At 38.5% G+C, this 16,250-nt stretch overlaps 1 protein-coding gene across 1 annotated transcript in view; it reads left to right on the top strand.

Annotated features, from left to right (window-relative positions):
- The window catches only part of PAXBP1 (PAX3 and PAX7 binding protein 1), a 33,763-nt gene continuing 17,513 nt past the window's right edge, over positions 1 to 16,250 (top strand). Inside the window, exons 1-8 of the mRNA XM_055313435.1 lie at positions 1 to 449; positions 1,895 to 2,023; positions 6,688 to 6,864; positions 7,977 to 8,198; positions 8,751 to 8,854; positions 9,846 to 10,063; positions 10,603 to 10,792; positions 14,373 to 14,496. Of these exons, the coding sequence (XP_055169410.1) occupies positions 107 to 449; positions 1,895 to 2,023; positions 6,688 to 6,864; positions 7,977 to 8,198; positions 8,751 to 8,854; positions 9,846 to 10,063; positions 10,603 to 10,792; positions 14,373 to 14,496 (1,507 nt within the window). The 5' untranslated portion in view covers positions 1 to 106. The remainder of the gene's footprint in view (positions 450 to 1,894; positions 2,024 to 6,687; positions 6,865 to 7,976; positions 8,199 to 8,750; positions 8,855 to 9,845; positions 10,064 to 10,602; positions 10,793 to 14,372; positions 14,497 to 16,250) is intronic.

Here is a 16,250-nt window from a genome sequence, read left to right as displayed (position 1 = left end):
CGGACCCGGCTGGGGGGCCGGAGTGCGCGCGTGCGCCGTCGCGAGCTCGCCGCCGCCGGGGCCGCCGAGGGGGAGCGGGCGTGAGGCCGCCGTGCGAGCCGCGGGGATGTTCCGAAAGGCCCGGCGAGTGAACGTGCGCAAGCGGAATGACTCGGAGGAGGAGGAGCGAGAGCGCGATGAGGAGCAGGAGCCGCCGCCGTTGCTGCCGCCGCCGGGCGCGGGCGAGGACCCGGGCTCCGGCGGCGGCGACCGGGCCCCTGGGGGGGAGTCGCTGCAGGGCCCGGGGCTGCCGCCGCCTTCCGCGCTGACCCCGGGCTCGGGGGCCGAGGCCGGGGGCTGCTTCCCGGGCGGCGCGGAGCCCGGCAACGGGCTGAAGCCGCGCAAGAGGCCGCGGGAGAACAAAGAGGTGCCGCGGGCCAGCCTGCTGAGCTTCCAGGACGAGGAGGAAGGTGAGCGCCGCGCTGGGGTCCCCGAGGCCCAGACCCCTGCCCTGGGCCCCCCGCCGGGCGCCCCCGCATCCCCCGGACGCCCAGCCCTCGCGCCCGACCCGCCGCACATCTCTCCCCGCCTCCGGCCTTCTGCTCCCGGCGGAGGACGCGTTCCCGCGCGGCCGCCAGCCTTTTCTTAACCACCGCCTCCTCCTCCTCCTCCTCCTCGTCCTCCTGTGCATTTCCTGCTCAGATCCGTCATTCTGAATTTTTGTTCAGTGGAAATTCCAGTGTCCCCTGTCCTGCTCCCCCCCCCCCCGGCGGGTGTGTTTGGGGGAGAACTTGAGTTGGGTCCCCCTCGTCTGCTCTTGGCCGGGTCTCGGAATCTTCTGCAGGTCCCGGTGCCCACGCCTCTTGGGGGAGTCTGTCCAGGCATCCTTGACCTTAGGAAGGCCGGGATCGTAAGGAGGGTTTCCTAAATCTGGGAGCAGAATCCCCGGAGTGGAAGCCCTGGTCCTAAGTGACCTTGGGTCAGTCCTTTGCAAATGCCAAGCCTCAGTTTTCCTATGGGAATAAGTAGGGGTGCAGACGTACGGCTTTCCTCGAGCGGTGGAGAGAGACGGTGCAATAGTAGCTGAAGGCGTTTTATCCAGTCGGGTGTGAGAGGCCAAGCTGCTGTGAATTCAGCTTTCTGATCCTATATGAGCCTTAAATCTAACTTGCCGACCAGTTTGCATGTGTGTGTGTTTATGTAACTCAGTTAAGGGTATGTTAGGAGGAAAGACTTTTGGATATCTCACTTGCATCTAGATGCAAGATGCTTTCATCTTTCCAGTAAGGTGGGCAGTTTCTTTTTGACCTTTCTGTTAATTTTTATCTTGGTTGAGAGGACCACTGCCAGATTTTTTTTTTTTTTTTTTTGCATAATGATGCAGAGACTATTTGGTAAAGTGTTTGCATTTCACTTTAAAACTTTCAGATCAAAGGTGGTGGATACATACCGAACTTATTTTTGAAAACTTTGTTCTCAGCTTAGTCTTGAAATAATATGTCAGTTTGTGATGGACAAAGATTTAGTCAGACTTGACAGTTCTATTACCCAGCATCTTTTGATTTGGGGTGGTTTTTTTTTTTTCCCCCTGATACCCTAATAAAGTAATTATGTGCTTTTTTTCAATGATTTTGTTTTTCTCCTGAGGAAGACAATAGGACAGGAAAATTTTGTGCAGTTGCATATGTTGTGCCTATTAAAAAGTCTCAAATTTGCATTATGCGAGGTTGATTTATGAAGTTGACTTCAGCTTTTGAGGGTCTATGACAGATTTGGAATAACTTCAAATGATGTAATGCTTTGTTCTATGAGTGTCTATTTGGATGAATGCAAAAAGCACCTAAGTTCGTGTGAAAGTTAGAAACGAAGCTATCTGAAATGGTTGCTACAGCCTTCATTTAATTTCTTTTCTAAGAAAATGAAGAAGTTTTCAAAGTGAAGAAATCAAGTTACAGCAAAAAGATAGTAAAATTACTTAAGAAAGAATATAAAGAAGATCTTGAAAAATCCAAGATTAAAACAGAACTCAACTCCTCAGCCGACAGTAAGTACCAAACTCATAGGAGTCTTTTGAAACAACAAAATGAAACCTCTTTCTCACAGGGATTGAATGGATTTGCTGTATATGTAGAGTCAGTTGACTCGATTGTTTTCAAAGGTCCAAATTGAATATTGATACAGTTCTATTATTTAATTCTAACACAACTACACAGTAAATGTGATTTTTCACAAAGACAGAATTAACTGCTGCTGAAATGTTTCTGCTGTAGCACCCGAATCCTCCCCAAATTTTCCTGCTGGTGTTCAGGCTGCTGTTGACCAGAGAAAGGAAGTTTCCCATTTTAAGCCTGAGACCCAGGTTTATTTCTGTTTGAGGTAGTACTGTGTAAGTTCCTGTACTTGTATTTTATAGAGACTGGTGTTCAATTTCTTTGGTGATATTTCCACAGTTGGTTTAATTCTTGCAGAACTTTTAGGAACACCCTTGTTTTAATGTTTATTGATCATGCTTTCTCATTCTGTAGCCTTATCAGATACGTGGTGAGGACTCCTCAGTGTGAGGCCCCTGCCTGCATTGTACAGACATTTCTCACACCCTTTCACAACTGAAGCTTAACAATTTTAAAAAGTTATTTGTCTGGGAGGAAAGTGGATTCATTATAATATGCTGTGGTCTGAGTTATTCTCATGCAAATACCTTAGAGAAATCTTTTTATTTTATGGAATTAAGGATAGAATTATTTCACAGGTTCTCAGCCATAGGCTTAATGTGAAAAAGTATGTCATTGTATCTCAAATTTAGAGTCTAATTTTGGAGACAGATTCAAAATTACTTAAATGTATCATTGGACCTAGTGTTTGGCAGAATGTCCAGTGAGTGGTTTAAAAGGGAACTACATTTTTTTTTCTTTTTTTGGAGGCAGGAGAAGGAATGCTTTATAGATAAAGTGGAATATGAAACTGGGTTTTTGATAATTTAAATTCCAAAAGATAGGAAAGGGAAGATAGAGTGTATCATCGAAGATTAAAGTGACTAAGGCAAGAGCAAGTATACCTGTCAGGTCAAAGTAGGTGATTTGTAGAGGAAGTGGAGGTTTGGGGTGAAAGGTACATTGTTGACCGATTATGAAGGATGTTTAATCTCCAATAAGGGGTTTAGAGTTGCTGTGTTCAGTGGCTTGCCAAGATGGTGACATGAAAAATGCCTTTGAAACTTTAACCTGGTATTAACATGCAGAATGGATTGCTGCAAGGAGAGATTGGAGCCCTAAAGCTGTTTAAAATCATGGGCCAGCTTTGATCAATTAATAGGGAGTTTAAAAAGGTCTTTGTTGAGCAAGACTAAGGCTTTTCCTGACTCAGTGGGAAATTGTGGATGAGTTAAAAATGTTTGCTGTGGGTGTGGGAGAAGAAGTGAAAAGAAAGGATTATTTGAAAAACGTTCCAAGGAAGAAATTGGTAGGCTTGATATAGGCTTTAGCTATTGGATTTAAAAGAAACAGTCAAATTTGAACTTTTGTGCCATGGTGACTGAGAGAACAATTCTGTATTATATACAGAAATAGGGAAGGCAGGTGGGAGGAGGAGTATTTTTAGGGGAACCACTTATTTTGGAGTCTAGGAAACTGCTTTTTTCCCAAATATCTTGAGAACCGACTGTGTGCAATATAATAGTGCAAGAGAGGTCAGGAGAAATGAGAAAGGACCATTAGAAATTGAAGCAAGTCTGGGATTTTTGAGGCCTTCCCTGTGACCTGTCTTCCACTTTTACATAACTGATATTGCACTTGCCAGGTAACTTAATTAACGTCCTCCCTAAAGGTAGAGCTTCTGTATTATATATTGTCATCTTTACCCCTGAAATGATGGTGCTGTGGAGCTCTTTTCATTAATCAGCTGACAATCCTGAACTCTTCCTTATGCAGTCCTCCTTTGATAGGCAGAGGTGCATTAATCTCCAAATCAACTACTGTCAAGTTAGAAAACCCATTTTTGTGTTATTCATAAAATAAGGAGTTTGCTTTTAAACTTGAACTTGAGTGGAAATAGCCAGTAAACAGTTGGGGAGATGTGGATTTAGGTATGGTGCTTAGCAAGGTATTTATTAATAGCAGAAGTAAATGGAATCGATGAGGGAGCAGCAAGGAGGAGAAATTCCAGAGGACCAAACACTTCTCTATCTTTAATAAATGTATGCATAGAGAAGAGGATTTTACTAAATAGAATCATAATAGCCAGAGAAGAGATAGGAAAGTTTCAAGATGATGATACTCATTTGTATGAAATAGGACCAGAAAAGTCAGGAAAAGAAAGGACCATGGGGTTGAGGGAACTTTCTCAGGGTTTCTGTTATTTTCTTTCTGGAGGAGAATGTCTGGTGGAAGAGACAAGGCCACTAGACAAGCTCTTACCTGTTGGGATGAATAAACATCTTTTGCTAAATTGCTTGATACTGTATGAATTAATTGTAGCTGCAGCCATTGGGATAGCTGGTATGGGAGCTGGGACTGCAAGAAATCAAAGGCCATTTGCCCAGGTTGAGGCACAAGTGGTGACGAAGTAGAATGCAGCAGGTCCACACTGCTTTCCAGAAGTTTGTCAGAGAGAGAAGTAGAGGACAGAGAGAGTAGCTAGAGAGACCATTGGGATCAAGGAGAAGTTTTTCAATAGAAACGTGTCTGTAGACAGAAGAAAGGCGTGGGAGGGCCTGATCAAGGTAAAGAGAATGTTCATGAAAACAAGTTTCCTGATGTGGTAGTAGAAGAAATTGAAGATACAAGAGGAGCCTAGAGAAAGGTTATTTAGTATCTCTTTTTATAAAGACATCTGGAAGGATAATCCATGTCCACTAACAAAAACTCAGCTGTCACCATGTTGGGCACTTGTATGTGATCAATCATAAAATCTATTTGCTCAGTCTTTTAAAATCTGCAGAAATCATTATCTGAACATAACCTACCTGGTTTAGTATACATTTCCCAGTTCTATTAAAAGCCATTGATGTAGTGTGGGTTTAGAGTAGAAGGAAATGGATAGTTTTTGACTCTCGTCTAACCGTATCCATCTGATACGGTGAATTTTTAAATCTTACAGTGTCAGAATGTACTTTAGAAGGAAGGCTGTGGCTAACGAGGTAGGAAGATAATGAGAAAACTAAGGAGCTTAAAACATAATGACCTAAATCCTAGTCAAGTTAAAAGTGTGTATATGGGGGAGTGTTGTTATCTCTGGGATTCCTATTGAAGGTAGTGGAATATGGCTTGAGAAGAATAGAGAATCTTTGAAACACTTTTTGGGAGGGGAACGTGCTAGGGAAACAATAGAAGAATATCATGTTTAGATAAACTTCTAGTATTTCATTATATTCATCATACCTATAATGTGCCAGGTTCAGTGCTCATGGTGAAAAACACTTTGATTTTTCTTGATTTTTTTTCTTTCTTTTTTCTTTTTTTAAGATTTTATTTATTTATTGGAGAGAGAGAGAGAGAGAGAGAGAGAGAGAGGCAGAGAGAGAAGCAGGCTCCATGCAGGGAGCCTGATGTGGGACTCGATCCTTGGACTCCAGGACTACGCCCTGGGCCAAAAGCAGATGCTTAACCGCTGAGCCATCCAGGGATCCCCTCTTGATTTTTTTTTCATCAGTCCTACTGATAGTGCAGTAGGACTGGTTACCTCTATAAAGATACAGTGGTGCCTCCTGGAGTACAGTGGCAGGAAAAGCAGTGTTGTGACCAGTCTTAGGAATGGCCTCAGCATTAGGGAGCTCTCTCCTCTGTCCATATGGCAGAATGTGGCGCACTCCAGCTCCCTTCCTGGTTTACATGTGGTGGTTTTTAGTGCCACCTGGTCTCTGACTTGTCTTCTGTCTCAGTTTCAGATTCCCGGAAAGAGAATCAGGTTGTCTCTGCTTTGGTCACAAATCCTGCTTTGGTCACTTTTTGAATCTGCTTTGGTTAGTCTTGAACATTCAGTCATGGCAGTAGGGTCAGAGTTACACTGTATAAATGTGACTTAAAAGGGTCTTATCCCTTGAGGTGATGGATGGCAAATATTTGTGACCTAAGAAGATAATCCTGACGTATTCATTACAGTGAGGGTTTTTCTTTCTTTTTTTTTTTTTAAGATTTTATTTATTTATTTATGAGAGACAGAGAAAGGCAGAGATACAGGCAGAGGGAGAAGCAGGCTCCATGCAGGGAACCCGATGTGGGACTTGATCCCGGGTCTCCAGGATCACACCTCAGGCTGAAGGCGGTGCTAAACTACTGAGTCACCGGGGCTGTCTACAGTGAGGTTTATATGGTTCATAAACATTGTTCTTAATGGAAAGCTGCCTCAGATGGACTTTGAGTTTAATAAAATACTGGCATATAAGATGAAATAAGCTTCAAAGAGGTATGGACAGTTATCAGTGGGAGTTTAGAGGAAGAAACTGTTAATTTTGATAAATTCAGTAAAATTTTGATGTAATGAACTCAAGGTGGAATTGAACAGAGCCTCCAGTGCACCCCTGTGACCCCTGTATTATTTTTACTTCCCATTTAATGCCTATTGTTGGATATTTCATTTTCATACATCAGTGGTTTGAGTTTTAAGAAAATTAAAATAGTTGCAACTTGAATAAATTGAGCTTATAAATGAATAAAAGGTGCCTCCTTATGCAGTCTGTTTTAAATATCCTTTAATAACTTTTCAAAAATGTAGACGAACCACCTTTGGACAAAACAGGACATGTTAAGGACACCAGTCAAGAAGATGGAGTTATCATCAATGAACACGGTGAAGATGAAATGGATATGGAAAGTGAGAAGGAGGAAGAAAAGCCAAAAGCTGGTGGAGCCTTTTCTAACGCTTTATCTTCTTTGAACGTTCTCCGTCCAGGTGTGTACTTGTAAATACTTCTCAGACATGAAGGAAGCCCCCAAGGAGGGGCCGTGTGTAGCGATGGTGAAGGAAGGAGGTAGCAAAGTGGTGTTTCTTAGGACATTCCTATATAAGCCAGGGTGTTGACTTTTGCAAATAAAGTGAGAGAACTAGAAACTTTCTAATTTTCCAAGTTCACTCTCAGGCACTTCTGTTATCAGAGCAAATGTGGGGCTTTGAGTAAATGGATAAATGGAACTGAAGTCTTTTTTTTTTTTTTTCACGTATTTCATCAAGACTTTAACATTTTTAGAAATGCTACTAAAAGCAAAAGTAATTGCTACTAGTTTTATGCCCACACTTCGTTTTTACTTTTCTGTAGGGAATAGTTTGCAGAACTATTCTCTGGGTAATCAGCTTTCCAGTAAATAAATATTTAGAAAAAGAATCTAGCAAGAGAAGAACAGCTTAGTAAGTTAAGGTACACTTAACATGATTGATGTTACAAAGCCATTAAAATAACAGACAAGTAGCAAGGCATTAATTTTTAGTGAGGTAAAAAGTCAGTTTGATCATGTAGTAGATTAAGCCATTACAAATTATATTTATGCCAAACAACATGGAAAAAAACTTTGCTTTAATAGGAGGAAGAAATAGGTACACAATGACATATTCTGTATGCTTACAGGTGAACTTAGACTATTTGCAACAGAAACATACTATGATAGGCTTTTAAGGTTTGTTTTTGGGTGCCTTTTTTACTGATTGCTTTCTAGTTTAGTAATATGATTTGATTACTTTTGTTTATTTCTTAAAAATGAAAAAAAAAGTTACAGTTAAAGTAACTGTATGGTGGATTTTCCCCTCCCCCCTTTCCCATACATATTGCCATTATGTATATATTTTTAGGGTCCTTAGCGACTTTTAGTTTCCATTTATGCTAAATTAAAAATAAATCTGATGGATTACAGGCACATTTTGGGAAGAGGAGTACCAGTAACTAACGTTAGTGAGAACATCACTGCGACCAGGCTGTTTTTGAAATTATTTTACCCTTCATATTTTCAAGAAACTAGAAATTTTATTCCCTAATACCTCCATCTTTTATAATCCTTACCATATGTTTCCAGGAGAAATTCCAGATGCAGCTTTTATACATGCTGCAAGGAAAAAGCGTCAAATGGCCCGAGAATTAGGAGATTTCACTCCTCATGATAGTGAGCCTGGTAAAGGCCGCCTTGTTAGAGAAGATGAGAATGATGCCAGCGATGATGAAGACGATGATGAGAAACGCCGCATAGTTTTTTCCGTGAAAGAAAAGTCACAAAGACAAAAAATTGCGGAGGAAATAGGTAACTTAATTTAATACGATAGTAAGCTTGTTGCATTGCTATTAAATATGATTTGCTATTAAATATAGTCCTATGAAAAGTACCCACATTTACTTGACTATGTTTAATGCTTGAGGACTGTTTTTGTTTGGGTACAAGTGTCTTATTGGAATCTTTTTTAAACTATAGCATGATTGGGGAACTAATGTTTATTGAGTACTTCCTGAGTAGGCAGTACTATGTTAAGCACTTTACATGCATAAATTTTTTATAATCAGCTTAGCATTCTTTAGAGGCCTTTAAGTTTTGTTCTTCCCTTTGTCGATTTGATGTCAAGCTCACAGAGATTAGGAAACCTTTCTAAGGTTTTAACAATTACATAATACTTAGCCTTTGCTTCAAGGGATATGGTGGCCAAGACAAGCAAGGCCAGGAGGATCAAAGGAGAGGAGATCAGGTTAGACATTTTAGTGAGACTGAGTTAATACCAGTAGTTTTGAAGTGTCAGGATAGCATCTCTTCCCTCCCTGCTTTTCTAAAAGTATTTAATTTTCTTTGCTGCTATGGCTGTAGGCATCGAGGGGAGCGATGATGATGCTTTAGTAACTGGAGAACAAGATGAAGAGCTCAGCCGATGGGAACAGGAGCAGATAAGAAAAGGAATTAATATCCCTCAGGTGAGAACTAAAGGATTTCACTTCAAAAATTTAAAAAAAAGTAAATGGAAAACCTTTTTTGCCTATTTTGTTGAGTTAAAAACATTGCACATTGAATCGAATCTTATTCATTCAACCAATGTGGTTAAGAAAAGTATATAAAGTTATGTATCTGATAAGCTTTTAAAATAAACTGTATTATCTTTTGCTTTTTACAGTCAGAATAATGGGAAAATGTCTGGTTTCTTAGATCAGTATTTCTCAGAGTGGTCCTTCAACCAGCAGTAGCAGCAGCAGCTGGGAGCTTATGAGAAATGCAAATTCTCACCCTCTTGAGATCTAGGGAATGAGAAATGGGGTGGGGGGCAGCCAGCAGTGATGCACGCTGAATTGGAGAACCGCTGTTCAGATAAAACCTTTCTTTTCTGTATAGCTTATTGTTTCTGACTTTAGAAATTATTTTGTGGAAAATGGATTTCTCTGTAATGTGAAAATTTAACTGTAGATGAAAAGTCTTGCTCAATTGTTATAATAATTTGCTTTATAGAATTAAGTAGTACAGTGGAAGTGTTGCATAAATGTAAACTACTTTTGTTACTGGTGTTTTGACACAGAATTTTGCACACGTGGGTTAAGAAAATAGGATACTTAGATGGTAGTCTCTAGTCTCTGCTTATCTATCTTATAAGAAGTCATTTATTCTCTTCCATTCATAACATGGTGGCCTTGGATTATTTTTTATGTCCTTTCCAACTCTAAACTTCTTTGATATACTGTTTTCTTGAAAATTATTAGAAATGATTCTCAGCAATCCCATAAGAGAATGTTTCCAAACCCTACCTTTACATGATTCTGAAGAACTCTGAAATTATTTTTCTTAATTGGCATACTGTTTGGAAAATGGTATAATTTTTGTTATTTGTTTTTGCTTTTTTTTTTTATATTAACACTACCAGTGTGATTTTATAGTTTTAACTGTTAGTTTTCATATGTGTCCCCATTTCTTTTCTAGGTTCAAGCAAGTCAGCCCACTGAAGTGAATATGTACTACCAGAACACTTACCAGACGATGCCTTATGGTTCATCCTATGGCATTCCTTATAGTTATACTGCCTATGGATCATCTGATGCCAAATCTCAAAAAACAGATAATACAGTCCCTTTCAAAACTCCCAGTAATGAGATGACTCCCGTTACTATTGATTTGGTAAAGAAACAGCTTAAAGACAGGTAGGGCAGATCAACTTCTTAAAGACCTGTCCTCTAGCTTTGTTCCCTCAGGCAACATGTAGTCTGGGGTAGCAGATGCAGAATATCCGCAACGAAGATTTCACTGGCCCATCTTCAAAAGCTAAACAGAAGATGACTTCATACTTTGTTCTGCTACCTTCTTGGATTACTTCTGTGGAAGCCTCGAAAAGTTATAAAAAATGCCACTCCATGATCTTGTTGAAGACAGTTCTGAGTTTGTACCTCTCGGACTTTGAAAAAGTTTAGTCAAGATATGGGGGGAAAAGCAAAAGATTTTGGTTAGCCCACCAAATAACTTTATTTGAAGTCTGTAAACTGCCTTTTTTTTTTCCTTTTCCTTTTTCTTTTTTTTTTTTTTTTTTTTTTTGAGGAAAACGGTACAGATGAAAAGATGGCCACTCCAAGTATTTTTATATTCTAATAGTGGAACTAAATGCGTTATTATAATATTGCAAGAGTCCTGACAGCACAGACTTTTGGATGTAAATGTGTTATATTTATCCTTTTGTGTTCTTAAGGTTGGACTCCATGAAAGAACTGCACAAAACAAATCGACAGCAGCATGAGAAACATCTGCAAAGCCGAGTGGACTCTACCAGGGCTATTGAAAGATTAGAAGGGTCTTCTGGGGGTATTGGTGAACGGTATAAATTTTTGCAAGAAATGCGAGGGTATGTCCAAGACTTGCTTGAGTGTTTCAGTGAAAAGGTAAGAATGCAAAAATACTAATCTCTTTGACTAAGGCAAAGTTAGGGAGGTCTAGACGGCCTTGTGTAGATCATTTCTGTATATCCACTGAATTCAGCTCTAGAAGTGATGAAAAGCCATGCTTCATTTTCTTCACTTCATTAGCAGCATTCTATCTTGGGGATGGCATAGTGCCTTTGTTGAAAACAAAAAAGGTTGAGCATATTTAAATAAGACTTTGGCAAGTTCTGCTTAATATAGTGGTAGATTATTGGCTGGCCCTGAAATATTAGAATATAAGGGACTCCTGGTGGAATATGGTTCTGGTCTAAACTTAACCTTCAAACTGTTTCCACAAGTAATTCCAAATAGGCATAAACTTGGAAAATTTTATTAGTTTTTTTTTTAACTAGATAAAGTTGGTCATGTTGCTGCTGATAGTTTTCATCTAAATAAGCCTATGCTTTATCCACTTCAGGAACTGTAACATTGTTCATAATTTCTTTGAAGGCCTCATTTCTTGCTTCCAAGTTCGTTTTTTGTTTGGGGTTTTTTGTTTGTTTTTTGTGTACTAGTCACTTGGCATAGTTTTTTGCATTCTTTTGTATTGCTTATTTGCATTTTTAAAATTAGCTGCACATAGGATCCCCTTCTCAAATGACTTCTTAATTTTTTTTTTTAAGATGAATGTTTTTGGTGCATTGGTTTATAAGCATTTATGGACTTTGTGACCCTATGTTTTAAAAAAAATTAAAATCTTTGAATATCCTGAACTTTGAAGTGATACAGGATTAGAAGGCACATTTTTCCCTTCTTGGTTATGTGAATTAGCATAGAGTCTGTAATTATATGTTTAAAGGAGTATTTTATTATCTCTGCTGATTGCTTCAATACCCTAAAGCCAAAGACTTGCAAAAAGAACAATCCTAGACTATGTCTTCCTAATGGGTCTTACTGGTTCTTAACCAATCTGTGGTCAGAGCAGGCCGAGACAGCATTCACCAGGTCTTATATGTAGGGCTTATCAGTTCTTGTCTTTATCACCTGACTTCTGAAGAAGCAGCTATAGCCTGAGCTATGATATCCCTTGTGGCAGGTCACTGACTTAGGATGACAAGTACAAGGGTGGGAAAGAAACAGATTTGATGCTGCAGGGGGTAGAGTCAAGGTAGGAAGTGGACATAGGTATCAGAGCTGGTGGTTGTGTTCTTCCTGTTAATAAAGTCCTTTTGAGCCCAGTGGGCATGGTGGGCAACTCTGACTAGAGAAAGAATCTTTGTCTTAAACCATACTTTGTAAGTAAGGTTTGTTCCTGTGGAGTTTTTCTTCTTGAAGTACCTTTGCTTTTAGAACTAACTTCAGTAAACTCATACACTTGTAACCATAAGCTTAACTTAAAAATTGATAGTAATATGGTCAACTCGATTGTATCATTCTTGAATTAAAGAGACTGCTAGGATGTCTGGTTCATATAGTATTCAATTGCTGTTTTAAAAACAAGTAGTAGCATAATTTATTGATCTCAATTTTCTAGAGAAATCACTTAAGACTGTGCTAATATGGTTTCAGAGTCACAGAGGTAGATAATTCTTTCTTTTAAGGATGAGTTTTATTTCATTTTGATATTTTGATTGGATTGAGCTTTATTAAGAGACTACTACTAAATTAATAATGTCATAAATTGTTGCCTTGGAAATATTATTTAGGAGTAATTGGATACATTTGAATATTCATTTTATACTATAAAAATTTGCTTCAGGGTAAGGCCATAGATAAACATTTCTTTGTTTTTTTTCCTCTTTTGTTATAAAAGTTTAAGTAGTTTTGAACTTAGATTTTTTAATTATTTAAAGATCATTTTAACTTTCCATTGTTTTATTTCCCTTCAGTCATCTTCCTTCTTGTGTCCTTCGCCTTAAATTTGGTCTTGAAATAAAAATAGTCAAGAACAATTTTGAGTTTGGAGAGGGTAAAGAAATTGTCATGGTGCATACTCTTGAGACAAATCAATATTGTTAAGAAACATGAAAGAGAGCTGAAGAAGTTTTGGAAGGTTTTTGTTCTCAGACTTTTCTCAGCTTTGTTGAAAAGCATTCCAATGACCTAAACAGAAAAATTACATTATCAGAACTTTAACTACAAATTGAATAATTAAATTGTCTGATTCAACCTGTGGTGTGTAGCTCTTACAGTAGAGGAATGTTAACAGTCTCCAGGGCTGAAAGAATGCACCTTAGGTATATGGATACGTTAGTCTTTAGTCCTGTGTGGTGTGGAAAAAACTAGGGGGATGGGGAAGTGTAAGTCACAGTAATATAGCACCAAATGCTTAAAAAAAAAAAAATCACTCGTAAATTTTAAAGATAGACTCTTGTGGGCTCAGCTAAGATAATCAGGGCAGATTTGGGGACATTGTTGCCCATGGTGTGGCATAGTAGAAATTAAAATAACTCCATCAGTTTGATCGTTCTGTGAACATCTGCTACTTTTTCAACAGAATCCTGCAAGTGTATAAAATTGCTTTTATTACAGACATCTTTGAATTCCACCTGCCTTTTTTTATTTTCCATTTGCAGTCTGTTCAGTTCAGGAAGCTGCTATAACACTTGGTGCCAGTGTTCCCAAACTCTAAATAATGTGTTTTCCATTTGCACTAACCATCAGGAAACTAGAATTTCTGGTTTCCTCAGGTATGTGTAGTGGTCCTTAGTGTTTTGTGAAAGTTGCATAGCATTTTGTTATAAGATATTGATAAAGAGAAAGTTTTCTGTTTTTTCTTTTTAAGTTAGGTTTCATGCTATAAGCTTTTGTATGCTGTATGAACCGAGTGAATGTTTAGTTGTGGATATTAACCTGGAAAAATCCAGTGACTTTGTAAACTGATAATTCATGTAATGAATTTTATTATTTTATTTCAAAATATGGAAAAATTTAAACATAGGAAGTTTTCTGAGTTTGAGATATTGATATTAGGTTAGTGAAAGCTAGAAATTTTATTTGTCTTACTATAACGTAAGTGAATGCAGTTCACAGTGAAGAACGTGTGATAAAGCTGCAATGTAGTGTGACATTACCATAAGATACTTGGTTCATGTGAGTGGCAGAGCAGTTTAAGCGTCCAGAATTGGGCAGTTAGCAGACTCCCATTCTTACCTGCTCATGGAGCCCTTGCCTTTTTTTGGTACTGTACAGCAATAATGGTTTATTTTAAGCTACAAAAATTCTAAGGTAGATCATGCTGCTAGAAAATTAAAAATGGACATTAAAAGACTTGCAAATACTTTATTCTGAAAGAAAAAAGCACTACAATTTTTGACATTTCTTTACTTGCTCTCTTTACTAATATTTATTAAGTGTTAAGTTTCCTAACCAAACTTTTACTCCGATAGCTAGGCACTGGACATTATAGCTCTATGTATGGATTAAAAGAAGAGATGTGTTCTAAACACCTAAAACCGAATTGCTATTGTGTCCCACTGGGAGTTCATGATTATTCTGTCCATAGAGGGTACTTTTTCAGAAATCCGGAAATAGTATGGAACCCTCAACTAAGTAAGCAACTGAGGAGTTTGGTGTTACGGAGTGTGTTGTATTTTTACAGGTGCCACTGATTAATGAACTTGAATCAGCAATACATCAGCTGTACAAACAGCGAGCTTCCCGCCTTGTCCAAAGACGACAAGATGATATTAAAGATGAATCTTCGGAGTTTTCAAGCCATTCAAGTCAGTCCATCTTGAAGGTTTTTATTATTCATTAAACAACCTTGTTTACTTAGTGCAGCCTAATTGAAAATTAGAGAGCTTAGCTTTTTTTTTTTTTTAAGAAGCACATTTCCTTGCTCTGTGTCAGGTAGTTCTAAAACTTAAAACAGCACGTACTTGGACTGTGTTTAAGAGCTCAAAAACGTGCACTGATATTCTAACAATCTTATTCTTCTTTGGATATACTTTTTCATTCTTTAGAGTATAGAAAAGACATCAGCATTTTATCTTAAAATCACTATCATTTGGCCCTAATTGATCCCCCCTCCCATTTTCATCCTGTTCATAACACCAATACAAATGCTGTTGCTGATCACAGTCAAAGATTCTGAGTTTAGAGATTAGGAAATTACTAAAGAGGGCAGAGGGGGTTTTAATGACATAACAAACAACTCCAAGATTAGGGGATTTTTGAGCTTCATGTCTCCGAGGAAGGCAAAATTTTTTTATTCTCTACTTTGCCTTTTATCCTGAGTTTTTTAGTGAGTCAGTTGATGCCTCCAATTCTTGAAATTTTAATGTAAAAATTTAGAGATTCAGTTTGTATTCCTTTCATTATGTTATGAAAAACCAGAATTAATTTGGAAGCCTCTTATTAAATAGTTCAGCTGTGATTCTTTAACCAGATGTTTTAAACTTTTTAATTCCGTTTTTCCATTGTGCTCCATATTCTTTGGTGCTCTATTAGGAATTTTCCCAGCATGGATTTCTCGTAGCTTCTTTTGTCATCTCTTTGTTCCTATCTCAACAGTCCTAAATGATGTGTGCATGAGAATTACACGTGATACAAATTTAAAATGCAGGTTTCCTGGTCCTATCCCCAGAGGTTTTTGCTAGATCTTGGATGGTGACCAGTATCTGCATGTTAACCACGGGTGATCCAAGTGCCAAGGGCCCTAGTGTTATTCTTTTTGAAAACAGTGCTTTGTCATACAGCGTGTCATCTAAAGTAGATGCTGGATCCCTGAGAAGGCATCCTGCGTGTGGGATGGGTTTTGGAGCATTGTAAAGAGATGGTAGTATGGCCCTCAGAGCTGAGCGAGACTCAGATGTGAGCCATATGAATGGCTTTGATCTTATACTTTTGCCTCACAAGCTTAAATTGGATTATTGCCACAGTATTGGGCACCTAGATGGCTAATGGCAGGCCTTCCAGATCACTTTTGATCCAGGCAGAACCAGATTTCTGGGCAGATTACAGGTAACCTTCTATGAAGGGAAGTGATTCCTTCTTAAGTTAAATGGTTTGTATGAGCTGTGCATTTTACCAAATACCTCTTCCTACCTATGATCTGTTCTTCATAATTTGGAGCTATTTACTTAAGTGGAATTAGAAGTAAGGGTTGAATGATGTATATTAATTAGATTGAAAGTTGAAAAGGAAGTCAAAAGTAATGAGAAAGTGAAAAATACTGTCTTGGAAGGGAGTATTCATTGTCAGAGGTTTGAGGAGAATTACATGGGACACAAAAGTATCCCTTACATTTCTGATCTTTTTTTAAAGAAGCAACCTGAAATTAATCCTTTGAGATTTGTGAACACTTGCCACAGTTACTGCATGTAGTCCTTAGAGAAGTGAAGGAGGCTATCCCTTAATCATCTACTCTCTCATATCTCCCTTAATATACTGTAGAATTTTATAAACATAGCAACATTTTAAGTATTTATAATAGCAATAAATTTTTTTAAGGTTTTTTTTTTAAGGAAGGATACCT

This window comes from Nyctereutes procyonoides, unplaced genomic scaffold, assembly GCF_905146905.1.
Source record: "Nyctereutes procyonoides isolate TBG_1078 unplaced genomic scaffold, NYPRO_anot_genome, whole genome shotgun sequence".
Classification (NCBI taxonomy): domain Eukaryota; kingdom Metazoa; phylum Chordata; class Mammalia; order Carnivora; family Canidae; genus Nyctereutes; species Nyctereutes procyonoides.
The sequence above is the reverse complement of the archived record's forward strand: the minus strand, read 5'-3'. Positions and strand labels throughout refer to the sequence as shown.